Consider the following 26,462-nt stretch of genomic DNA (forward strand, 5'->3'; position numbering starts at 1 on the left):
AACAGAGCCGAAGAGTCAGGGGAGGAGCAGAGCAGCTGGAGCCCGGGAGGGGAAGTGCCCGGCCAGGGGCACAGGGTCCGGAGGCATGGGGGCTGCCCAAAGCCCGAGCGCTACCGGCTTCACGGTTTGCCGGGCAGCCTCCAGACCCTGCGACCCGGGCTGGGCGCTTCCCCTCCCGGGCTCCAGCTGCTCTGGCAAACCGTGAAGCCGGTAGTGCTCAGGCAGCCCTTTTCGCATGGCTGGGAGGGAGGAGGGGGAGTTGGGGAAGGGGCGGAGTTGGGGTGGGGCCAGGGGGTGGGAAAGGGGCGGGGCCAGGGCCCTGTGGAGTGTCCTCTTTTTTTTTATTTTTTAAATATGGTAACCCTACAAAACCTATTATCTGCCCCTACACTGCACTTTAAAACATCCCTATGTTTTGTCCTCTCCCCCAAAGGTGTGTCTTGTTATGGAGTATGCTGAAGGAGGTTCTCTGTACAATGGTGAGTATCATTTAAACATGGTGTCTTCCTGCAGTGTTAGTGTTAGGAGACCCTTTTCTTAAAATATAAAATGGGCTTAATGTTTATTTTAAAGAGCATTTTACAACCAGAATAGTTTAAAAACGCTTTTTAATCATCTAATTTTTTGATAGCAAATAAATGGTTTAAATTTTGTGACTCCTTTCATTTTTCCCTGTAAAAATCTCTGGCTTTATTAAGTGACCACCTTCAACTTCTTGTCAATTTCTTGAGTGATCATTTAATACCGACCACACCAGATACAGCTGAAAATGATTGACTTTATTTTATAACTAGCAATGAAGTGGCAGAATTTGTGTGTATAAATATTTGCTAATGAACTAAGTACCATTTTAAAAACTTTGGAAATCACTATTCAGGTAACTTCCATTAATAGTGATATATAAAGTTCAACAATATAAAAAGAGATTTCAACAGCAACGCTAAAGAATGCGTGTAAATAACTAGTTGAATGTCATAGAGCTTGTTACTGGTATGTTGTTAACCCCATTGTTTCTATGGTAATATGCAATAAAGTTCTTTTTAGTTTGTGCCTTTGTTTTGCAGTGCTGCATGGTGCTGAGCCTCTGCCTTATTATACTGCTGCACATGCAATGAGTTGGTGTTTACAATGTTCCCAAGGAGTGGCATATCTCCACAGCATGAAACCAAAGGCTCTAATTCACAGGGACCTGAAACCGCCAAAGTAGGTTTCTAGTCAGAGTTAAACCATTTTTTCTTAAAATTGCAACTTGGGGTTTCTCTTTATCCTGTTTCCTCCAGTGGATTTGGAGGAAAACGTTAATCGATAACTTTTATTTATTAGATATAAAGTAATTTTGAATCTATATGGGTTTTAAATTTCAGTTATAAAATCAAGACACGCTGATTGTTTTGTGTACCACTAATCGTGTTTTCAGTACTGCATGTTATGCAGACATAGAGCCTGTTCTTGCCCCATATCATGGAAGTGGGTTTTTAGTAGGGACCTGGTTACCTGAATGGGGAAATTAAAAAGGCGTTGAGGTCTACTTCAAGTGGCCTGCATTGTTTTGCAGGAGAACCTGCATTTGATGCTCCAATGCCTTTTTCCTTCCCCAACGCTCATCCATAGGCAATCCTTCCATTTGAAGAAAAAGCAGCATTGGCTGGCCCTAATGGGAGTCCTGATCACTCCCCTTCTGGCAAGATAGCAGCCATGATGGCTGGCCTCCTGTCTGCAGAGCCTATATAAAATGTTTGTGAATCAGCATATAAATGGCTAATTTTGTCTCCATTGGGTGCTTAGTGGATTGAAATAATTATTCCAAAGAAACTGTTTTCTATTTAAACATATTTCAAATAGAGCTATAAAGATTAAAAATTAAAATTCTGCAGTTTATCATAATTAGCAAGTCACAGCCTACTGATATACTATAGTAATTTTTAAGAATATATTTATACTTAGATGAACAAGTTTTGCCATGTTACTATACAGTACTGTGAAGCAAGGCCTCAAGTGAAAGTTGTTGGAATAAAATAGTAATGTTTTATTATTGTACCAAGACTACTGAATTCTATAAAAAATGTTTTGGGATTTTCTTGACAGCTTGCTGTTGGTAGCTGGGGGGACAGTTCTAAAAATCTGTGACTTTGGTACAGCCTGTGATATTCAAACACACATGACCAACAATAAGGGAAGTGCTGCCTGGATGGCACCTGAAGTTTTTGAAGGTAACAAAATAATGTACAGTTTGACATGTATTCCTCTACTTAAGGACATTATTTTGAATGATTTGATATAAGAAATCAGTTGTGAGAGCATCATTTACATGCATCATTTCTGTTAAATTGCATTATAAAATATAGAAATAAATTTTAAAGATTAAAAATAACTTGGGGGGGAAAGTATTTAATTTACATTTAAAAACTAGGGACAAAGACTACTGTACAAGTATCTTTAGGAAAGGAATTCACACAAATGGGGAAAAGTTTGATACTTAGGAGTTCACAAATGGCAAAACCAAATAGACTGTAACAGTAAATTATGCATCTTGTTTGGAGTTACCATCCTGGGATATTGTTGTTTCTGAGATTACAAAATAATCCCAAATTCTTATTGCACTGAAATATGTTGTCATTCCTTTCACCCCATATTCTGATTCGCTATGGTCTTCAGAATTCGCCATGTATATTGTCGAACAAGCATAGCCACCTCCATTTTTGATCCCTCCCTACCTTGTAATTCCACCTATCCCCATTTTTCCCTATATCTTCCTTCTCTTCCTTATCCCTTGAAGTTTAGTTCACCTCTTCTTCTCCTCTCATCCTATAAACAATTCATTTTAAAAAATTAATTTGTATTTAATATTTAAGTGGGAAGAGGAATCAAAAGCGATTTGTTGGCATATGGTGGGGAAGCCCAGTGATGGTATACAATAAAATCACAAGGATTTGTGTAATTACTGTGTGGTTAAATGGGGAATAGCTCGGTCATTATGCACATCAGACCACTTTCAGACCAGTGATTAACTGGTGCTGATTTTGCCCCCCTGTGAGTGAGTAAAAGTTTCATTAAAAGTTTAATTGTGGATGGTTAGAGCAGGTTTTTTGTGTATGTTTTGTTTTTCCCTAGAGGTCTTAATAGTGAATTAAGTTTTCCAGAAAAGTATCAAATTGATAATACTGTAAAAAGAAAGTCTGGGTAGCCACCTGAAAAAAGCACAGACAACCACCTGCCTTTAAAGCTTCTCCACAACAATATCCGTAGGCTCTGGTCAGATGTTCTGGACTTCTGAGCATGAACATTTTAGAGTATGTCTATGCTGAGACTAATGTGGCATACTGACATCACCATAGCTATGCCAGCATAACCCTGAAGTGTAGGCATAACCTACACTGATGGAAAGGGGTGTTTCCATTGGTGCAGAAGCACCACGTGCGGGTACTTAGGTCAATGGAAGCAGTCCTCCATCAACATATCTGTATCTACACTTGGGGTTAGGTCAACAAAGCTACATTGGTCCGCGATCAGTTTAACACCCCTGACCAGCTATGTCAACCTAAATTTTAAGTATAGATTAGGCCTCTAGTTAAATCACCATAGTCATTCAGTCCTTAATCTCTCTCCTAAGACTGGCAATTTTATGTCAGTTTCTGTGCTACAAGTATCAGTTTACCAGAAACTGCCCTGGGCATACCTCCTTGTTCACTTCAGATATTGGCCAAAACTTATTCTTAGCGTTCATTTGCCACTAGAAGTTAGTTTCTTTTCCTTTTTAAAAAAAAAAAAAAGTTGAAGAGCTGATTTTAAAAAAGAAAAATAACCCCAAAGAAAATCCTGATTTTTAAATTGGATTAAGGGCTACATTTAAAAGCCTCGCTGTTACTAGGAATTCCAGTGCAAATGCTAAGTCATCCACTTCTTAGTGACCAGTCCATAAATTCAACTAAGTAGGAACATGTAAAATTTCAGTTCTAAATTTCCTGCTTTTAGTACTGCAGCAAGCCTTTTATACAGCAATTTTTATATATTTTTGTTTCCCAAAATTTGTATTGGCACCATTGAAACACATTACACAAAATGATTGAATACCTTATGTCTGAAAATGGTGGAATGTAAAATTTCAAATTAATATATTGAAATACAATGGTCATTCAACTTTATTAAACCAATGTTAAAATTTTTAATTTTTAACAATTTATATGCATTAATTACTACCTCAGATATCAACAATAAAATCAGAACAAAACCTAAGCCAATCTGCATCTAACTCAACAATTTCTAAATTTTCTCATATCTGTTTGATAGGTCTTTGGAGAAAACTGAAGCTATTCTTATCAGAATGATAAGAATAGAAAGAAGCTTTTATTTGTAAATGGCAGTCTGTCAGAATTCCTTGTGAAATAATTACTTCAATGCTGCTGGGGTTTTGTTGCAATATTAAATATGTGTCCGGGCTCCTAGAGCTTTATATACGTGCCTTTTTATTATTTAAATTTAAATAAATAAATGTCATTCTAAAGTAAGGAGGGAGGAAGTACTATAAACTCAAAACTGTCTCTAGAAGTAAAATAGTTGAGCAAGCTGTAGTGCAGCATGTATATGCCACTATCCTATGTCACATGGTGTCTTCCTATATAAAGAAATTCTGTATAGAAGTGTCTCTTTAAATTATTAGATTGTTTTTCCATATGTTTCCTGAGAAAACAGAACAGACTCTTTATTAGGTAGTTAATGTCATTCTTGTTTCAGATATTGACCAGAAAGGATAAATTCATAGTGCTGTTATTTACATACTTTATATCTTGAATTTGTTTATCATTCATGTCTATTTAAGACATTCATGGCTTTCTCTAATTAACAAAGTATTTATCCTTTTGTAGTCTCTCGTCTCCCTCTCTGAGCTTTATTAGTATTCATTATTTTATATCACCCAACGTCTACTGTATGCTTCATGAGACACCTAGAAAGGCTCAATCCCAGCCCCAAAGTACTTGAAACTAAACTTTAGGCACGAAAAAATGAGTGAGGATAATAAACAGGGAGGAATTGGGGTGATGAAAACAGAGATACAGTGACATGATCACATGGTTACTTAGTATAGGCATGGGCACATCTTGCTGGTTCTTTTAAGGACATCTTGTTTTTAAATATAAAAATGATAGATGATGGTGAATGATGACTGATTTACTGTGGCCATTATGGAAGAAGTGAATTTAGGAGAAAGATTTAAAGGAGGCACAGATAGTCAAAATGACAATGAAATAATGCTAAATTTGAGAGATTGATGATCATAATAAAATCACATTTGATATTTCAGAACAAGACTGTCCTAAGCATTATGTGTTTTATAAGTTTTATGAAGGAACTAGTTTGCAAAGAAGAGAACTCTTAGTTAAACATATTGGCAATAATAGCAAAAGGGTTTTTAAAACCTTGAAACAAATGTTTTCTATAAAAGTTTTTTTCAAATTTACTCTGGGTAAATTAGAAGTTTTTAAAAAATTGGTATCGAGTGGACTTATGACTGCTGTTTTCTCTCTGTGAAAAACAAAAAGTTATTCTACTCTGAAGGAAAACTGAAGCATACATAGCTAGTTCTCTAAACTTGTAGGCACATATCATGTAGGAAAGACAAGTTATATTGATGATTTTTTTTTCCAGGTAGCAATTACAGTGAAAAATGTGATGTATTCAGTTGGGGTATTATTCTTTGGGAAGTGATCACCCGTAGGAAACCTTTTGATGAGATTGGTGGCCCTGCTTTCCGCATAATGTGGGCAGTTCACAATGGTGAGTTGAAATTTTTTTTTCATTTTGGTGCATTTAAAGTTAAATTGTATATTTGACATGTAACGCTATTAATTATTTCATATTTGCAAAATTATTCATTGTTCAGTAGGTGGCAGTTTGATATCTCACTGTAGATTGTGTTGTCATTAATAATTAATACTTAAGCACTCTTGCTTCTGACCAAGTTCATTTTTGGTTCTCTTTCTTGTCTGTTAGACTGTGCTTACTGACAGTGCTACATGTAATTATGATGTATGAATTAATAGGGAGAACAACCATCAATTTATTTTTGTTGTGATAGTGAAGTATTCCATTCATCCTGAATGAGCAATAAGTGAGATACAGATCACCTGTCTCAAAAAATAAAATGGCCAAAATTGAAGTTGAATGTAACGCTAGCTAAGATTTTCAAACCAGGATACCCAAAGTTTGTGTCCTAAGTGCTAAATAACTGGCTTGGTTTTTCAAAAATGCTTATTTGATTACGTTACTAGGAGATCTTGTTGCTCGTCACTTCTGAAAAACCAGCCATTTATCTAGGAGACATTCCCTGTAGAGATCCACTAAGCTAACTCATTTTCCTCCTTAAAACTCTGCTTTTCTGTGAGACCTATACAAAACCTGACAACAGCTAGACTACTGTTGTACTGAAATCACTGGCTATCATGATGACCAGTATTGTCTCATTGTTTCCCTGTATCTTCCCAACTCTCTGTATCGATCTATTGTCTCTTGTTTTAGACGAAGTTCTTTGGGTCAGGGACTATCTGTTCTGTGTTTGGACATCACCTAGCACAATGGGATCCTGGTCCATGACTTGAGACTCCTAGGTGCAACGATAATATAAATATTAGTTTGAAGATGTAAAGCACTGTTGTTAAATTTTCCACTCTGTCTGCAGGGGAAGCTAGGTGAGGAAAACACTATCTAAAGTGCTGCTGTTTCTATTTTTTCTGTTTTCCTCTTGTAGTTTAAATATATTCATAAACTGACCAGACATAGAGTGCATTCGGAGCATTATTGAAAGACAACTCTCTTTTTACTTATGCTTACCTAGATGTAATTTTCTAATGAGTATGTAATATAAACAAATAAGAAAAAATAGAATAAATGATTGGTGACTTTTTTTTTTTTTTTTTATAAAATGGTTGTTTTTTTTTTGGAAATTTTTTTTTTTTTTTTTTTTTTTTTTTATCTGTAAATAATTTAACGGGTTATGTTGTAGTATTGGCTTTTGAAGGTATGCCTTCCATGAGCCTAGTGTTGTATCTGTTGTTCTAAGTTGTATCTCCAGTCCCTAAAGATTTTTCCTCAACGCTTATACCACACGACTTGCTGAAAAGACTCTTAAAAACTGTTAGAGGCTGTAGGATCATGTGAGGTTTTTTACAGATGTTCTGGTTTGACCTTACAAAGTTATAGTTACTCAAGTATTTTACTATTTTAGTTTCTCTGCCATTTTTATGAGCATTGAGATGTTGATAGCTGCTCTGTAGTTTCAGGACCTTCATTGGCTCCTTTAAGGCAGTGGTCTCTAAACTTTTTTGATCGCGTACCCCTATCAGTAAAAAAATTTTGAGCATGCACCCCCCTGCCCCGCCGGCTCTACCATTTTTTCTGAAGCAAAAAAAAAAAAAAAAAAAAAAAAAAGCCGCTTGGACTGCCGAAGCGCCCCCCCCTCCCCCCAAAAGCGCTCTTCCTGCCGCACCCCACTTTGGAGACCACTGCTTTAAGGAAAAAATAGGCACTTGCATGGTAACTTTGCAAACTTCAGGAACAGAATCTAGCTAAGGGTGTATTACCTATCTTCATCAGTATCACTGCTAATTCAACTTAATTTCCTTCAGAAATCTGATCCTGAAGAATAACAGTATTCATTTGTTTTGCTAAATTTCAGAAATACAAATCAAAATGAAAATACATTAGCTAAGCCAAACAAAATGTTCTTCATAGAGGTAGCACATGTATTACTCAGACATGTGCCAATCTGAATATCTTTATGCTGAATGCAAGTGAACAAGAATAATTAGAAATTTAAAAATAGTTTTTATTTGCATTATTATCCCCAACAGATTTGTTTGTATTAGTCATATTGGTGATCAAGTTCACAGAAATTTAGCCATTTTTTAGGTAGTGAGCACTACCAGGTGTCTAAATAAGCTAAACAAAAAGAGTGTTTGAATGGCTTGTGCCATTAAGCCATAGAGGGTTTATTCTCAATATGTGGTTCAATATGTGGTTTCATTTTCCATCCTCTCTCTTCTTAACTGCTAACTTACTTTCCCTGACAAAACTCCCTAATATCCACTAGAATAGAATGTGTATCAGCCCATCCTTATGCTGAATTAAACTGTACCTTGCCTGATTTATGCTATTGTAAGTGGCTTCCATTATGCTGCATTTTTCTTAAAATACATAACAAATCTGTCTGAAGGCACTTAATAAAAATAGGTTTGTGTGCTTTGTTTTTGGGAGGTGTGAGGAAGGAGTGTTACTGAAAAAGCAAGACTTGAGTTGTTGCAGATGGTTCTGCAGTTAAACAACATAGCATTCTCAAATTATCTTTTTTTTCCTCTGCATTTATTCAGAGAACTAGGATCTGTTGAGGTGTATGCTACCTCTATTGCTGCTTTATGTACTTTGAAAGCATTAATTATGTTAATACATAACAATTTACTCTCTACACAGTACTTTCCAGGAGCTGATGAACCTCTGCAGTATCCTTGTCAGTATTCAGATGAAGGCCAGAGCAACTCTGCCACTAGTACAGGTATGATTGTATAAATATAAGAATAAAACCCACACTTTTTAAACAGGATAAGCAGGGAAATGAAACAGATCCAGGAATGTATTATAAAGTGCAGCCTGAAACCCCTTCCTAAATGCCTGGTTCAATGCTGTGGTAAAGGGCCTCATAACAAATATTCAAGTCTTGCTTCCTTCAGCCTAATCCCTAGGGTTCAGGCAATCTCTGAATCCCCTTGCCCTCCTCCCACAATGGAGAATGAGGGTGGTAACATGAAGGATAACTCAGTCTACAAAGACGTAGGGTCTCCCTTTTTTCCTGCAGGTTATTAGGGTCCAATAGTCATCTCTCAGATCTTACTCATGTTTGCCCCTGTCAGCTGGTCCCTTCGAGCCTCTCTTCTGCACTGGACACCCTCATCAAATTTTGATGAAATTACAGATTCCACTGATTAAACATACAACTTTTCTTTACCTCCTATTAACCTAAAAAAGGGGCCCTCAGGGTGCCATGAGGAAGGTAAAAATACCCACCAGACATTCTACCAATCTTGCCTCGAGAGAAATTCTTTCCTGGTGCACAAAACTGTTGATCACTCAGACCCACTGCATTTTGCATGGGGAAAAAAATTTAAATGCTCCCTTTCTGAAATTTTGCCCTATTTTCCGCATTCCCTTGGGTTCTTGTAACTTAACAACTACAGTTGTCCATACCCGCCTTCTTCTCTCTGCCCCCAAACTCTAAATTTCTCTCTCGCACACAGAATATTTTGGACATAAGGTACTTTTGAATTCACCTGTACATTTTATTGCAAAATCCCATCAACTCTGTTATATACTTGATGGTCTTCTCTAGCCAGACTACATGAAACATGTTTAGCATACTTAACATACTTAAGAAAATAAAGTTTTAAATCTATTACTTGCAATTTGTAAATCAGTGTTTTAAGTATGCTTATCCTACAAATATATTTTCATTATACAGTAGGATTCCTGATGGATTTTAGGAGAAAAACTACCAATCGTGTTCATAATCCAAGATTTTTGTTAATGATTTAAGATTAGTAGCTAAAGCTTGACTTTAAGATCAGGGGTAAACTTGCTGTTCAAGCAAGGAAAAATATTTTGTTATGAATTTTTTGCTTTTGAGCTATATTCTTAAGAGGTTGGTTTTTGTTTTTTAAACTGCAGTGCTGCAGTTTCCTTTGTCTAATGTTTTAAAAATTTACTTTAAAATTATAAGGTTGGTATTAGGGGAATAAGAATGGGTAGCTAAAGAATTTCAGTTTGATTTAATGTTTTTCAAAGAAGTGATTTAAATAGAAAAAATGTTTATTTTGGGGGGCGGGCTTTTAAATAGGCTCGTTCATGGACATGACTTCTACAAACACCAGTAACAAGAGTGATGCTAACATGGAACCAAGTGACTTTCAAGGAACTGCTACCAATGATACCATTAAACGCTTAGAATCAAAACTGGCACAGCAAATGAAAAATTCAGCGAAGCAGTCGGTAAGCAAGTGAATAAAATCTTGTGCCTTAATGATGAAATTGCCATTAGATGGATAAAATCACTATATTAAAACCACACTGCTCTAAAATACAAGAGTTTTTTTCATAACAATAAGCTTTTCTATTCAATAAAGGGCAGTAAGTAAGTAACCCCAAGGATAATGTAGTACATCAGCATCTCTAAATCTATGGTCCACTCTGCACTTACTGATGGTCCATGGAGAACATATGATGCTGACTCCCCATTTACAGCTGCTTTTAAAAAAAAAAATTCTTATTAGTGGTGAGGCTTATCTGTAAAAGCAGATAGAAATAAGGAGCATGTCTAGTTGTCTCCATAGGACCTAGTGGTGCAAAGGGGAGGTAGAAAGGAATGTAAACAGTTGCCCCCTTCAGGGTTGTTGGCCACCACTGAGAGAAGAGCCAAGAGATTCCTCAAGAAGGTATACGAGTGCGGGCAGTGGGAGAGTAGAGTACAATGGCAGCCAGCCAGCTAGCTAGCATGACCATGGTAGCGGGGAAGGAGTAGAAGGAGCAGGAGCAAAGCAGCATGTCCAGGGGAGCAGAAAAAGAGAGAAGATGAGAAAGTCAAGGTGATATTAAGAGCAAAAGGAGACTGTTCCTTCGGGGCGGGAACGGGAAGACAAAATACATCATATACATAGCTAAGCATGGAGGCACACTAGTGTCTGTCTTTTTTCCTTTCAGAACCAATGAGAGATTGGGATTTCGTAGTTTAGGGAGGAGAGGAATAAGGGAACAGGAGAGGTATACCAAATCAGAAATGATACTAAGAAGATAAATCAGGGAGCTCCTATTTATCTTTTCTCATAGTACACATTCAGTGAAAGCTTCAGTCAGCAAATTTAAAATTGATGAAAGGAAATGCTTTATAAACAGTATCTAAGTGACATGTGGAACTCATTGCTACAAGAAGACATTGAGACTAAGAGATTGGTATGAGTCAAAAAAAAAAATGTAGACATGTATTTGAATAATGAAAATATATCCACAGTTTATATTACAATGGAAAAATAGAGCTAAAGTACAACCTCAGAGTTACAAACACCTCGGGAATGGAGGTTGTTTGTAACTCCTGAAATGTTCATAACTGAACAAAATGTTATAGTTGCTCTTTCAAAACTTTACAACTGAACGTTGAGTTAATACAGTTTTGAAAATTTACTATGCAGAACAAAAATGCTGCTTTCCCTTTTTTTTAGTAGTTTACGTTTAACACAGAACTGTATTTGCATTTTTGTGTCTGCTCCTGCCTGATTGTGCATTTCCTGTTCCAAATGAAGTATCTGGTCAACTGGTCAGTTCATAACTCTGCTGTTTCGTAACTTTGAGGTTCTACTGTAAATCTTCAATCAGAAGACTTTAGTGAGAGCAGAGTTAGGCCAATGCTGAGTGCTTTTCAAAATCACAACATATATGGTGCTGTCTGTGTATACTATAATTATTGGTTATACAATTTTTGTTTAAAAATACAATTTAATTAAAAATACCACAGTATAAGTATTTACTACAGAAATATACTGGGGATATTTCTCTTATCACTGTTCTTAACTGCTGATTTCTGAATACAGGTGTAAGCTCAGAAGTCACTTGTTAAGTCTTCTGGAGAAACACTTATTTTAAAATTAGGGCTGTCGATTAATCACAGTTAACTCACTCAAGTAACTCAAAAAATTAATCTTGATTTAAAAAAATCAATCATGATCAATTAGTTTTAATCGCACTGTTAAAAAATAGAATATTGAAATTTATTAAATATTTTGGATGGTTTTCTATATTTTCAAATATATTGTTTTCAGTTGCAATACAGAATATAAAGTGTACAGTGCTCACTTTATTTTTATTACAAATATTTGCACTGTAAAAATGATAAAAGAAATTGTATTTTTCAGTTCATCTCATACAAGTTCTGTAGTGCAGTCTATCGTGAAAGTGCAACTTACAAATGTAGCCTTTTTTTGTTACATAACTGCACTCAAAAACAAAACAATGTAAAACTTTAGAACTTACAAGTCCACTCAGTCCTACTTCAGAGCCAATCACTAAGGGCTGGTCCACACTAAGCCCCCCAGTTCGAACTAAGATACGCAACTTCAGCTACGTGAATAACGTAGCTGAAGTCGAAGTATCTTAGTTCGAACTTAAAGGTACTTACCGCGGGTCCACACGCGGCAGGCAGGCTCCCCCGTCGACTCCGCCTACTCCTCTCGCGGCGCAGGATTACCGGCGTCGATGGCGAGCACTTCCGGGATCGATTTATCACGTCTAGACAAGACGCGATAAATCGATCCCAGAAGATCAATTGCTTGCCGCCGAACCAGCGTGTAAGTATAGACGTACCCTAAGACAAACAAGTTTGTTTACATTTACGGGAGATAATGCTGCCTGCTTCTTATTAAAACAATGTCACCCGAAAGTGAGAACAGGCATTCGCATGGCACTTTTGTAACCTGGATTGCAAAGTATTTATGTGCCAGATATACTAAACATTCGTACGGATGCCCCTTTGTGCCTCAGCCACCATTCCAGAGGACATGCTTCCATGCTAATGAAAAAATGTGTTATTTAAATTTTTGACTGAATTCCTTGGGAGAGAATTGCATGTCTCCTGCTCTGTTTTACCTACATTCTGCCATATATTTCATATTATAACAGTTTGTTGTTTGTTCGTTTTAAGAACACTTTCACTGCAAAAGGCAAAGAAGGTACCAATGTGAGATTTCTAAAGACAGCTACAGCACTCAACCCAATGTTTAAGAATCTGAAGGGCCTTCCAAAATCTGAGAGGGATGAGATAGGGAGCACGCTTTCAGAAGTCTTAAAAGAGTAACACTCCGATGCAGAAACTACAGAGCCCAAACCACCACCAAAAAAAAAAAAAAAATCAAACTTCTGCTGATGGCATCTGACTCAGATGATGAAAATGAATATGCATTGTTCTGCACTGCTTTGGATCTTTATCGAGCAGAACCCATCATCAGCATGGACGCATGTCCTCTGGTATGGTGGTTGAAGCATAAAGGGACATAGGAATCTTTAGCGCATCTAGTACATAAATATCTTGCGATGCCGGCTACAACAGTGCCATACAAACGCCTGTTCTCACTTTCAGTAAACAAGAAGCGGGCACCATTATCTCCTGCGAATCATAGAATAGACTCATAGAACTGGAAGGGACCTCGAGAGGTCATCTAGTCCAGTCCCCTGCACTCATGGCAGGACTAAGTATTATTCCTGACAGGTGTTTGTCTAACCTGCTCTTAAAAATCTCCAATGACGGAGACTCCACAACCTCCCTAGGCAATTTATTCCAATGCTTAACCACCCTGACAGGAAGTTTTTCCTAATGTCCAACCTAAACCTCCCTTGCTGCAATTTAAGCCCATTGCTTCTTGTCCTATCCTCAGAGGTTAAGAAAAACAATTTTTCTTCCTCCTCTTTGTAACAACCCTTTACATACTTGAAAACTGTTATCATGTCCCCTCTCAGTCTTCTCTTTTCCAGACTAAACAAACCCAATTTTTTCAATCTTCCCTCACAGGTCTTGTTTTCTAGACCTTTAATCATTTTTGTCGCTTTTCTCTGGACTCTCCAATTTGTCTACATCTTTCCTGAAATATAGCGCCCAGAACTGGACACAATACTGTAGTTGAGGCCTAATCAGCGTGGAGTAGAGCAGAAGAATTACTTCTAATGTCTTTCTTACAACAGTCCTGCTAATACATCCCAGAATGATGTTTGCTTTTTTTGCAACAGCGTTACACTGTTGACTCATATTTAGCTTATGATCCACTATGACCCCCAGATCTCTTTCCGCAGTACTCCTTCCTAGGCAGTCATTTCCCATTTTGTATGTGTGCAACTGATTGTTCCTTCCTAAATGCAGTACTTTGCATTTATCCTTATTGAATTTCATCCTATTTACTTCAGACCATTTCTACAGTTTGTCCAGATCATTTTGAAATTTAATCCTATTCTCCAAAGCACTTGCAACTCCTCCCAGCTTGCTATCGTCTGCAAACTTTAAGTCTGCTCTATGCCATTATCTAAATATTGAACAGAACCGGACCCAGAACTGATCCCTGCAGGACCCCCCTTGTTATACCCTTCCAGCATGACTCTGAACCACTGATAAATACTCTCTGGGAACAGTTTTCCAAACAGTTTTGCACCCACCTTATTGTAGCTCCATCTAGGTTACGTTTCCCTAGTTTGTTTATGAGACAGTCATGCGAGACAGTATCAAAAGCTTTACTAAAGTCAAGATATACCACGTCTACCGCTTCCCTTCTATCCACAAGGCTTGTTACCCTGTCAAAGAAAGCTATCAGGTTGGTTTGACATGATTTGTTTTTGACAAATCCATGCTGACTGTTACTTATCACCTTATTATCTTCTAGATGTTTGCAAATTGCTTAATTATTTGCTCCATTATCTTTCTGGGTACAGAAGTTAAGCTGACTGGTTTGTAATTCCCTGGGTTGTCCTTATTTCCCTTTTTATAGATTGGCACTATATTTGCTCTTTTCCAGTCTTCTGGAATCTCTCCCGTCTTCCATGACTTTTCAAAGATAATTGCTCAGATATCTCCCCAGTCAACTCCTTGAGTATTCTAGGAGGCATTTCATCAGGCCCTGGTGACTTGAAGACATCTAAACTTGTTTAAGTAATTTTTAATTTGCTCTTTTCCTATTTTAGCCTCTGATCTTACCTCATTTTCACTGACATTCACTATGTTAGACATCCAATCACCGCCAACCTTCTTGGTGAAAACTGAAACAAAGAAGTCATTAAGCACCTCTGCCATTTCCACATTTCCTGTTGTTTTCCCCCCTCATTGATTAACGGGCCTACCTTGTCCTTGGTCTTCCTCTTGTTTCTAATGTATTTGTAGAATGTTTTCTTGTTACCCTGTATGTTTCTAGCTAGTTTGATCTCGTTTTGTGCCTTGACCTTTCTAATTTTGTCATTTTATGTAAATAAACTTGTTTGTCTGAGCGATTGGCTGAACAAGTAGTAGGACTGAGTGGACTTGTAGGCTCTAAAGTTTTACATGGTTTTACATTTGTAATTTCAACTTTCATGATAGAGATTGCACTACAGTACTAGGTGAATTGAAAAATACTATTTCTTTTATCATTTTTACAGTGCAAATATTTGTAATAAAAATAATATAAAGTGAGCACTGTACACTTTTTATTCTGTATTGTAATTGAAAATGTAGAAAACATCTAAAAATATTTAAATTAAATGTAGTCTATTGTTTAACAGCACGATTAACACGATTTTTTAATCACTTGCCAGCCCTATTGAAAATGTAACACTGTTTTAACAGGGTGACCCTGGCCGTTTGAGTTTACCTCCATCTCGCGGGAGCAGCGTGGAAAGCTTATCAGATGTTCGTGGACGACCACAGTCAACTCTTGTTTCAGGAGAAGGCAAGAGGATGAGTGCTGACATGTCTGAAATAGAAGCAAGAATTACCGCTACCACAGGTAAAAATAAATAATAAAGTTAGGGGGCAGAGAAAGGTGAAAGGAGCTACTTTTAATAAGATGAGCCCTGTGAGGTAACTCTTAACTTGGCATGGATTCTTTATTATTAACTTGTCCATTATTTTTTAAGAATTTATATGAATAGGCTTGGTAGAATTTTTTTTTGTAATTTTGACAATTGTACATTTTTTTAAATTATTTTTTATTCTATTTTTAACTATATTTAGTTTTATAGTTGCAGGAATTTAAGGGTAGGTTGGAGTTAGGGCAGTGCTGAAAACAGAATTGCAGGGGGCTCCCTGCATGGCCAAGGGGCCCAAGACACTGTAGTACATGGTGCAGATGAGGCTGTGGTCCTGGCCAGGGGTCTCTGCTCCATGGGACAGGAAGAAGACAAAGCTGTCGGGGAGGCCACACCGGTGCTGAATAGCTCTTGCTCAGCAATGGCCCCTGTGCTCCTGCCTGGTGGGTGAGTGAGCAAGGTCATGCTGCAGAGGACTCCCAGCACGGCTGTGGAGCCAGTGACACGCAGCTTCTGCAGGCATAAGGTGTGGGGAAGACTACAGTCCTGGTGAGGCTGAGCAGAGACCCCTTGCACTCCCAGCTGGTGAAAGAACGTGGCTATGACAGTAGGGCTGCAGAGGGCTCCCTACACTGCTGAAGGGCCGGTGACACCCAAACCCTGCACGCCCAAGGTGCAAGGAAAGTTGTGGTCCTAGCCAGGCAAAGCAGAGAGTGCCTCACCAGGACTGTGGGGAGGAGGGTTCCCTGAGGGAGGTTACCCCGTTGCCAAATGGTTCCTACCTAAGGACAGACATTCAGCAGCAGGGTAGCTTCCTCCCTGTCCGGGGGCTTGTCCTCTTCCTCCTCCTTGCAGTCCTGGCCATGGGGGTCTCCACTCTGCCCCACATGGACCACAGCCTGCAGGGATCCAGTGTCACTGGCACCACATCCTTACAGGGGAGCCCTCTGCAGCTCTACTGTCACGACCCCACTCGCTCCCTCCCATGACAGCAGGGCTGTAGCGACCTCTCTGTGCTGCTGTAGCGCCACTGAGGTCAATTCCTGTAGGCACAAAGTGTGGAGGAGAAGCTGTACTTGGTCCAACGGTTACACTAAAACTGAGGAAAATATCCATCAGTATCAGCTGTAATCGACATTTACCGACCTCTATCCATTTAAATCAAATCCTGCCAAGTCTAGATATGAAGAGACCAGCTCCTTTCACCCTTGTGCACTCAGATCTGAGAGGAATTTTTTTTTTAAATGTGTGTAGTTTGAGATTACAGAAAAGATTTCTTTTGATTGCCTTTAAAATGGCTAGATTAGATTTTCCTTGTATTACGTAAATTTGTGATTCTTTGGTATGAGCCTTGTTTCGTTAATACAAGTTTCTCTTTGCTTCTGAGTGTTATTCTCCATCCATTGTCTTTTTTTTTTTTATTTGAATTCCATTCCATTCAAAACTACATTCAAACTATTTTAAAATGCAGGAGGTGGGTTTAAAAGCAGTATTATTTCCACCAATATATTGAAAAACAAGTTTTGACAGAAAATAGGTGCAAAGTGATAATTTAGTTATGTCGTTGGAAAGATCAGATATAAATATAACCCTCCGATTTCTCCCCAGAGAAGCAGAACTTGGATGTCTTTGTAAAGAATTTTAGCTACACGTATTTTGCCAGGTTGCAAAAGCTGCTCATTTATTTACATGGTGGTAAAGATTGATGTAAGATGAAGTTTAGGATACTAGCCACATTAAATGCATAATTTTATGGTGAAAGCAGAGTGAGTATTTGTTTTCCCAATAAGCAAATTAACAAAACATTATATCTGGCAGGCAAAAACTGCTTTCTAGTCCCCATTTTCACTGTTTATTAACTTGTTTCGTAATTTTAAATGGTCCTTTTTATTGACCTACATCCTTAGATTTACAGAATCCAGACACAATAACTACCACTGTTAGTCAGACCTTATCTAGTTGAGCCAATATTTTTCCATCACTCTGAACATTTGTAGTAATCACTTTTTCACATATTGGAATATACTAGGTGTTCTGACTCTCTTGTGCACCATGACTATTAAACTGTCTTTTTTTTTTTCTTCTCTGAGTTGAATAAGGGTTTTTTACTTTGGTAATGTCTAAAGGCCTATTGTGGGATGACATAGTCCCTGTCCTAATGAGTTTACAATCTCATTTGAACATTATAGTATCAATCCAGAATGGATTACTGTTTTGTTTTTGTTTTATTATTCTTTTATAACTAGTTGACTGCAATTACTTCTTGATAGCCATCGCCCCTATATTGTTCAGATATGTATTCATCAAGGGTCTAGCCACCACAAGGCAATTGTGTCCTTACCCAACAATAGTCTGTGGTGTTCTGATTTATTTTAATATTCTGGGCCTCATTCAAATCTCTCATTGGTACAGAACAAATGTAACTCATTTGACCACCCAGTGAGAGTTTGGAATCAGCCCAATCTACCTTCCTTAACTAGATTCTTTTAAGTATTGCCAGTAATTATATCCAAGTACGTTGTTCTGAGATTTTGCTATAGCTGTTTTTTTTTATTCCTTCTTCTAACTAAAGATAGTTGATTTGAATGGGACAAGTATAAAGGAACAGAGTTCGTTTCAGGCAGTGGCAAACTAGTAGAAATCAGGCTACGTTAATCTAAGCAGGTTTTTGTGACTTAAATTGGAAACAGCAAAAACAATGGTGGTTTCTTAGTCTTATTAACTTACAGAGAACAACATACTGTGATCTAAAGAAATTTTGTTGCTATGTGAGGATAAGGCTATTGTCAAGAATCAAAGTATTTTAAGAATTACCTAATCCTCTTGTTCCAGCTATTATTAGACTGGCCATAGAAACAATTCAGGCAGTGCACATTTATGTCAGTCACTGAGAGTTCTTTCAGGTAAACATGCCAGAGCAGTTTTCCTTTGGGAGCTGCATTCACAAATCTATTTCAAATGGAACGTAGTTATTTAATCTTTAAACTACAGACCTTTATTTTACCACCGCTTCCTCTTACCACATGTGGCAATATGAACTTTTGTAAGTTCGTTTTATGGTGTTTGATGTGATTTAGAATAGATACAAATTCCACTTTAACAAATATGGGGGGGGGGGTTGATTTTGTTTTCAATAGTTCCATGAACGGGATGCTTAATTCTAAAGTATTTAGGTTGGTATGCAATGGCCATTTTTACAAAACAGCAAGCACTTAATCAGAGGGCACCTCACCAGCGCTTGAAGCAATTCTTCAAATTTTGTAATATTAAAGTGAGCTTATCTTGGACATTGATTGGATTTCACTTTACAGGAGATGTCAATTAAAGAAAATGAAAGCACCAAACATGAAAATTTAAACTTATTTATAAACAATGTTAGCCTGAGACTAGAATAAAACTATGGAGGAAGTATTATATAACTTAAAACAATTAAGGAAATACATTTATTAGTAATATGCAGGTGAACTGGAATAAGTCAATATTTGTCTTCCATTCTGATGGTTGCACTTTACCCTTCCTCATTGCCATGCTGCTTTGTCTGTTGAGTTTTGTGTTGCTAACGACAGCTAATTATGTTGTATTGACAGCTAGTTCTGTTTTGCTTTTAACAATTTCTTTACTATTTTAAGCATGAATAGAAAGCTGTGCAGTTTATTCTGTGTGACATGTTTTGCATGTACTTTAGTTTAACAATATATGAGAATTGCAGTGTTATGTGTTTAATAATTTGCTGTGTTACCATTGTAGCTGTTTGCATGTGTATTGTGTATGTGTATTTTTTCAGCCTATTCCAAGCCTAAACGGGGCCATCGTAAAACTGCTTCATTTGGCAACATTCTGGATGTCCCTGCAATCATCATACCAGGTATCACAGACCATGTGAGCGGGTCTATTGACTAAGATGCTGGAATAATGATCACATTATTTAAAAAAAAAAAAAAAATACTTTTTGCTCCAGTTCACATAGGGTGCAGATGGAGACCATCCAGTAAGATTTTTCATGATGTCTTTTTTAAAACAAGCTTGCCAGCATGCGGTCCTCTTTGCCTTGTGTCTCATAGATAGGATTGAGCCCTTGGCTGGACCGATCTCTTGGTACTAAAGACTATCTCACATATGAAGCAAAATTGCAGAGAACGTCCTGTATGTGCAGTATTTTATATATACATGTACACACATATGTATAGTCATTGGAGCAGGGATTTGAACTTGTCTCCCACATCCTAGGTGAGTGCCTTACCCACCACACTGTAGAGTCATTGTCACACTCTGGCCCAATAGCTATTCACTGTCATCATGAATGACCACACTGCACTTTTAAGCGGGGAGTGGGGGGTGTATTTGGCTGGCTGACCAAATGAAGGGAACAGTGTTTTAAGGATGGAGGGGATGAAAACTGCTACAAAAGGGTCAGCGTAGTCACTGACTCATCCCCTGGGAATGCAAGGTTTACAAGTGGCAGCTCTGTGCCTGAAGCCTCCCTTTTACATGGAGCAGGCTGAGGCAGGACCCACCCTCACTCTATTTTAGGTGGTTAAATTCCAGGTTTGGTCAAGACCTACTGTGGTTATTACGCTAGCGCCCCTTTTTTAGGGGAGTTGGAAAGGGATTTTTCCCCTTCCCCTCCAACCTCTCCACCTTCCTCACAGCAGGTTCAGGAAGGGCTCTGTTCATGCATGGCATAAAGGGCGGTAGGCTGTATCTCCCAGCTCATTAAGTGTAGGGTGGATGTCCAGTGCAGGTACTCCATAGGAAAGGTATACAGTGACCAGATAAATGGCTTGGAAAAGAACTTAAAAGAGGTGTTTTGTTAAAGGAACGAACGGGAGGCAGTTGGGGACTCCCATTCTTATAGCCCGCCTTAATCCTCCTACGACGGGAGGTAGATGGTATGGTCCCGACAATGGATTTGCTGGAGGGACCCGGATGGAAAAAGAGGGGCAGCTGGTAAAAGCCCCCTGGGTAATTACAGAATAAACATGGGGTTACCGGCACTGTACACTTTTATCTGCCGGGTAGTCCCAGACATCTGTTGATAAAGTTGCGGCCTGATTAAACCTATGTCAAATATCTCCCGTCCTTTTTTCGGTATAGCCAGACAATGACTGAATAGCCACTATGAATGACAATGAATAGTCATTGGGCCAGAGAGCGAGAATAACTCTCTAGCCCAGTGGTTAGGGCATTTACCTAGGATGTGGGAGATGCAAGTTCAAGACCCTGCTCCAACGACTGTTTTTCTTTTTTTTCTTTATATATCATGGAACAGCTTCAGCAAAATAGATTGAAACCCACATCAGGATATCCCATTTCCTGATGTTCAGGGCACCTCTCTTGCAATGTGGGAGATCCATGTTCAGATCCCTTCTCCACAGCAGGCAGAGGGGTAATTGAACCTGCTGAGACCACCACCTCTGGCACTTTCATGACACCAGCCCAAAAATGTTATGGTAATGTTGAAACAAACCATTTAGTTTCAATATTACCGAACAGAACATTTCAAATTTTTGTTTCAGTTAAAACTATTTTTGACAAACTCAACACAAATTAGTTTCAGGTCACCCGAAACTGCATTTATCAGTAAATAAACTATTCACTGAAAATTTTTCCCAGCTCTAGTTCAGACTCGGTGTTGTCATCTATAAGCAGTATATTGGGTTGCAAACTGTTACAGAGCAGCCAGGTTTTCCTCTAAAGCCCTCAAGATGGCAGCCCCAACATGCTTTTATTGTTTTTACCCCTCACTTTCCCTTTCCAGAAAGCCTTCCCTCTCATTTAACTTCACCTTTTAAAAAAATATATCAATTTTGTTTCAGACTTCCCCAATGTTGAGATATTTACTGAGATTGTTAATAATAGACTGACATTTTGTATATACTACATATAATCATAACTTTTTATCCAAAGAGCTTTGCAAACTAGATATACAGATCTCTTCCACTGAAATACAGCCTTGTTCAGGGTAGATAACAGCAAAACTTTACTATGCTTTGGGACAAAGTGAAGACTACCCTATTTAAATAAAGCTTTGAGAGGAATTTGATGTAGACAAAATGTATTTTGCTCAAACTAGAATAGGACTAACACCCCTGCTCTTCTACAAGTGTTATAGGATTTCAAATGACCACAAGTGGTTAAGAACTTCATTTTGTATCTTATCCAAAAGATCACAAATGTGCTTCCTAAGGAACTAGGAGAGTACTGACTTAGTATAAGAGCTACCTCCTGAATTACCATTTCTTATATCTCTGCTTCCTTGGAGGCCTCTCATTCATGGACTGATCAGGCTGCTTAGTTTATTTAATGTAAATATGCAACAACTCAAAGTGGTATGTTTGCAAGATAAATAGCTTTGATATATATTTTCTAAACTCCCATCCTTTCTAAACACTTTTTGAAATACCCCACATGAGTATAATGCTTATTCATTTGAGACCCTGACATTTAAAACAGATAAAACTTGAGTTTGCCATTAGTGTGCAAAGCTTTAAAAAAAAAAAGAAAAAAAAAAAGTCAAATGGATTTACGAAACCCATTTCCAGTTTGGTAGCTAATCTTCCAGGGTTGTTATAGGTATGTATCCATATGAACATACAAAAGTACACCTTTCTTATTTTTAGTTCCAGCAGATATAGCATAGACACTGCAAACCAGCATGTTAAAAAAGAAAAAAAGCCTGGCCCACCAAAGTATTAATAGCCAGGTGTTTTAAAGTATGTATTGAACAACAATGCAAAATATAACCAAGATAAGTAGGCAACCAGTTTTAAAAAGCTAGTCAGTCAGGAAGTATCTGATAAATCTTGTTTACATTACAGTATTCTTTCAGTGGCAACTCCATTTATTTGACAGTTTATGCATATACCTTATGTGCTTTGGGCTGTATGTTACATCAGCTAAAAATGCTGGACTACCAAAGTGAGGCTTATTGTATTTATAGTACTGTGGTCCTTAGTTTAAAAACTTGATTATCACCACTCTATTAGTAGCACTGTTTTCATACTATATTCCATATTCCAAATATAGGAGTGTCATAAATAACTGCAATAAGGCTGATTTTACCTAGACTCTATAGTTTTAAATTTTTAATAGTGGATTCTCTACATAGTGCCATGTAAAGCATAATGTCTCAAACAACAAAGTCCCTGCCCCAAAGAAGTTAGTCAAGTCCCAAGTCAATTCAATACATAACTGCAGCACAGAATAAATACAGAGCTTTGCTGATCTGTATAGCATTGATGTTGTGTGTATCACAGGTGAGACTTGGGGATGGAGATTAAGGGAGTTAGTTGATATTTTGCAGAATATCTATAGAAAAACTGTAGAAAGGCATAGATGCTTTAGAGGCTGCTATGCCAATCAGCTGATAGCATTGTTATGTAGTCATCAATAGTACCTCCATGTTTTTTCAGTTTAAATAGCTTTAAACTTTTGGTACACCCAAAAAACAAATGTTCACAACTAAAATTAGACCACTCACTGCTAAATGTGATTTGGAGATAAATTACACAGTCAACAATTAATACAAACGTAGAACATGCTTTTATAAACTTGCATTCCTTTTATTAGAATGTCCAGCTTTTTTCCCCCTTCAATACCTCTCATTTACAAATGACTTAGCTTTAACAGTTTTTCAGGTGAGGTATAACCTTCAACAAAATCTTTTGCATAGATTAGTTTTAAAAGAAATAGTTAAAACCAAAATATTAGATACCTCATTAATATTACATCAGGGCTTTTATAATAGCAAGGGTAGTATTTTCTTTTCAGCGGCCTTAAAAAATGTTCATGACTATTCCCTTTTTAAAGAAGGAAATGTAAACATTCAAGCCTCCATGAATTAGATTGACATGGAAAACTTCGTGTTGTAAGCATAATTTTCTGCAGTGGGATGCACCTTAGGAGGTGCACAGGACGGGGGGGGGGAACCCATTTCTATGGATATGATAAGGTCCTTGAGACAGAACATGCCTTCTAAAAGCATGCAGTAAAGGAATCCTACCACCACAGATCTCTGGTTTGTAGGAGAGGTACTCCTCCTCTTCTTTGTACTTAGAAGGCATGCCAGCAAAGGTGCCCCGAGGAACACCTGAATTAAAATAATTTTATATTACCGGCGTCAGGGGTGTATGTCGGAATATTTTCAGGAGAAAGTGCCTGGCCATTGGATCTTCAAGCTCCACAAAAATCAGGATTTTACTCCAAGTGAAGTGAGGACTTCCTCTTTATGTAAAAGTTAACCAAGTTTTGTGGCGTGGTTTCCTTTGTAGTGTAGCTTAATTAATATTGGCCTTATGCAAAATATATAATCGCATTACCATTTAAACAAACCCCAAACCCTATGCGTTAAAAAGGCTGTCAATGATCTGCTAACATAACCTATTGCATACAGGAAAAAACTACCTTAAAAACATTAAGGTTGCAAAAAGAAGCATTCAGAAGTTAGGAAATGCTAGATTTAAGGTTGCCTGTGCAACCTTATTTCTGCCCTCTTGTCTATATGAACTATGATAACGGGAAGTCTGTAGCAGATCCATGAATAGAATCCAGCCTTTCCTGGATTCCAGATTCATGCCTTTAAAATTCAAAAGAACACACCATTTTTTCTCTTGTAACCCTCTGCTTCATTCACTGACCATGCTGCACTGAATGAGGAAAAATAGTGTGTTTGTGTAATTAAAAACAAAGCTAAAGGAGAATGAAAAGGGAGAGAGGTTGGAGAAAGAAGAGACTCTTGGCAGGGGACAAAACACGAGGGAGATTCTGTGGAGGACAGAAGGTGGGTGAGAGAGCCTTGGGAAGGTTAGAGAGGGGGAGAGTGTGTGGGCGTAGGGAGGATTTACCTGTGCAAGACAGTGGGGGAGAGGAGGCAGCACGTATGTGTGAGTTGTTGCTGGAGCAGAGAGAGAACCAGGGGAAGCTGCAGATATTAATTAGGGGCAATTGAGTTGCGTGTGTGTGGACTTTTGTGGTATGTCTGCACTGCAACTTGGAGATGCGATTCCCAGTGAAGATAGACAGATTTGAGCTAGCATTCTAAAAACTGCAGCATGGATGTCGCAGCATTGGCGGTGGCTTGAGCTAGCCACCCAAGCTCAGATCCAAGGGTTCAGGCAGGTTTGGACTTGCACGGCTAGCCCAAGTCACTGCCGATACCACAACATCCACACCACTATTTTCGAGCTAGTTCAAGTCTACATTGGGAATCACACCTCTCAGCTATAGTGTGGACATATCTTTAGAGGCTAAGAGGGAGCCTGTATAATTTTTTTTTTTTTTTTTTTTTTTTAAGCGCGTAGGAAGTGTTTTGAGGATTTTGATGCGCAGGGAAAGTGTGAGAGAGAATTTTTTGGGCAGAGAGGCAGGAGAAAGGTAGAAATTTCTTCGTTCCATCAACTTTTTTGTGTTTTCACTTTTTACCCTTACAGTTTATACTTTCAGTTTAATGGCAGTATTGACATATATATGAAAATACACCATACTCATTCCAGTAACCTTAACTCTGACCCACAACATCTATGTAGACTCTCTTGACACATGCGTAACTGCACAAAAATTTAGAAATGGCCCTTGCCCCAAATATCTTATTAAACTTTTTGTTACCTCAACTACCATACCATAAATGGTATATATTGCTCCATTGGTTTAGTTACATGTTCGTATTGGCATCCCATCCTTCATAAAAAAAAAAAAAAAAAAAAAAAACCTTCGTTTCTAGATCATGAGCAAACACACTCCAAAGAACATTTTATTTCCTCACTTGGTGATCCAGGCACCTGAAGTTTCTTTTTCATTACAGCTGCCTTTTTCAAACCAAATGAGTAATTGGTTGACAGTTGAATTGTAATCTTAAAATCCAGTAAATTGTTGAAATCCTGCATCACTTTCTGCCTTTAGGTATTGTACATAACTGATGTGTATTGACTTTTTGTCAATTTTCATCTCTGTAAAGAGAAAATTTTAAACCAGTTATTTTAAAAACTAGAGTAAGAGCAAGTTCAAAACAACTTCAAAAAATGTACAAAGACTAGAACTAATTATTTAAAGTCAAGGAAATGTTGTCCATCTTCATATTCCTAAATTGACATTAATCTTGATTCTGGAGCAACAAGTATTTGTTGATTTGCCGTCTTTGTTTCTGCTTTGTCTGAACGTTTTGCCAGATGTCTGTAGTAGTTATGCTAATTAAAATGACATTGCATAATAGAGCTTGCTTTTGCCTCATGCTACTAACTTGGAGATCTCTCATTTAAAGGCATTCTCATTCACTATAACACAATCAGTTGGTCTCTTCCTGCCCTCAAAAAGTGTTCATTTTTACTTCCACCCCACCCTGATTATTTTAACTTTTTGGCAACCATGATCTAATGTTTCAGAAACACATGTGCCGGGTTCTTTAAATTCACAGATGTTGCTAATCTGAAATGAGAATTCCAGATATTTTTTGCAAGCTTATTTCAGACGGGCTAATTTTAGAATAGTGCTGTTGAATGAAATGTGCACATAATTGTTGTATCAGTCATGAGTGGATCATCTATATCTTGAGTTCCAAGATGAGTTGCAGCTACTATCAACAGCATAATTCTTCCATTTATGAATAATCCTGTTTTTAATGGCCAAGTAGTTATATTAAATGGAAGAGATTAATAATTCTCACCTGGTGCCTTACGGGATCTCTGGTCGCTTTACAAACATTCATTAAGCCTCACCACATCACTTTTACATTGGTAAGTATTTATTTATTTCCCCAAATTACTGATGTAGAAAACTAAGTTACTGAGAGGTTATAACTCTTTTATGGTCAGACAGCAAATCAGTGTCAGAGCTGAGAATATAACCCCAATTTTAGACAGCCTTGTCCCATTCTCTAACCTATAAACTGTTCTCTCCCTTAG

At 37.8% G+C, this 26,462-nt stretch overlaps 1 protein-coding gene across 1 annotated transcript in view; it reads left to right on the top strand.

The window, feature by feature from the left end:
* Window positions 1-26,462, top strand: part of MAP3K7 (mitogen-activated protein kinase kinase kinase 7) — a 61,832-nt gene that overhangs the window by 15,981 nt on the left and 19,389 nt on the right. Inside the window, exons 4-12 of the mRNA XM_024202724.2 lie at window positions 434-479; window positions 1,065-1,203; window positions 2,086-2,210; window positions 5,644-5,772; window positions 6,674-6,683; window positions 8,361-8,542; window positions 9,878-10,029; window positions 15,386-15,545; window positions 19,352-19,432. Coding sequence (XP_024058492.1) covers window positions 434-479; window positions 1,065-1,203; window positions 2,086-2,210; window positions 5,644-5,772; window positions 6,674-6,683; window positions 8,361-8,542; window positions 9,878-10,029; window positions 15,386-15,545; window positions 19,352-19,432 — 1,024 coding nt within the window. The remainder of the gene's footprint in view (window positions 1-433; window positions 480-1,064; window positions 1,204-2,085; window positions 2,211-5,643; window positions 5,773-6,673; window positions 6,684-8,360; window positions 8,543-9,877; window positions 10,030-15,385; window positions 15,546-19,351; window positions 19,433-26,462) is intronic.

The sequence above is a fragment of the Terrapene carolina genome, unplaced genomic scaffold (genome assembly GCF_002925995.2).
Source record: "Terrapene carolina triunguis isolate 2854851 unplaced genomic scaffold, T_m_triunguis-2.0 Scaffold42, whole genome shotgun sequence".
Classification (NCBI taxonomy): domain Eukaryota; kingdom Metazoa; phylum Chordata; order Testudines; family Emydidae; genus Terrapene; species Terrapene triunguis.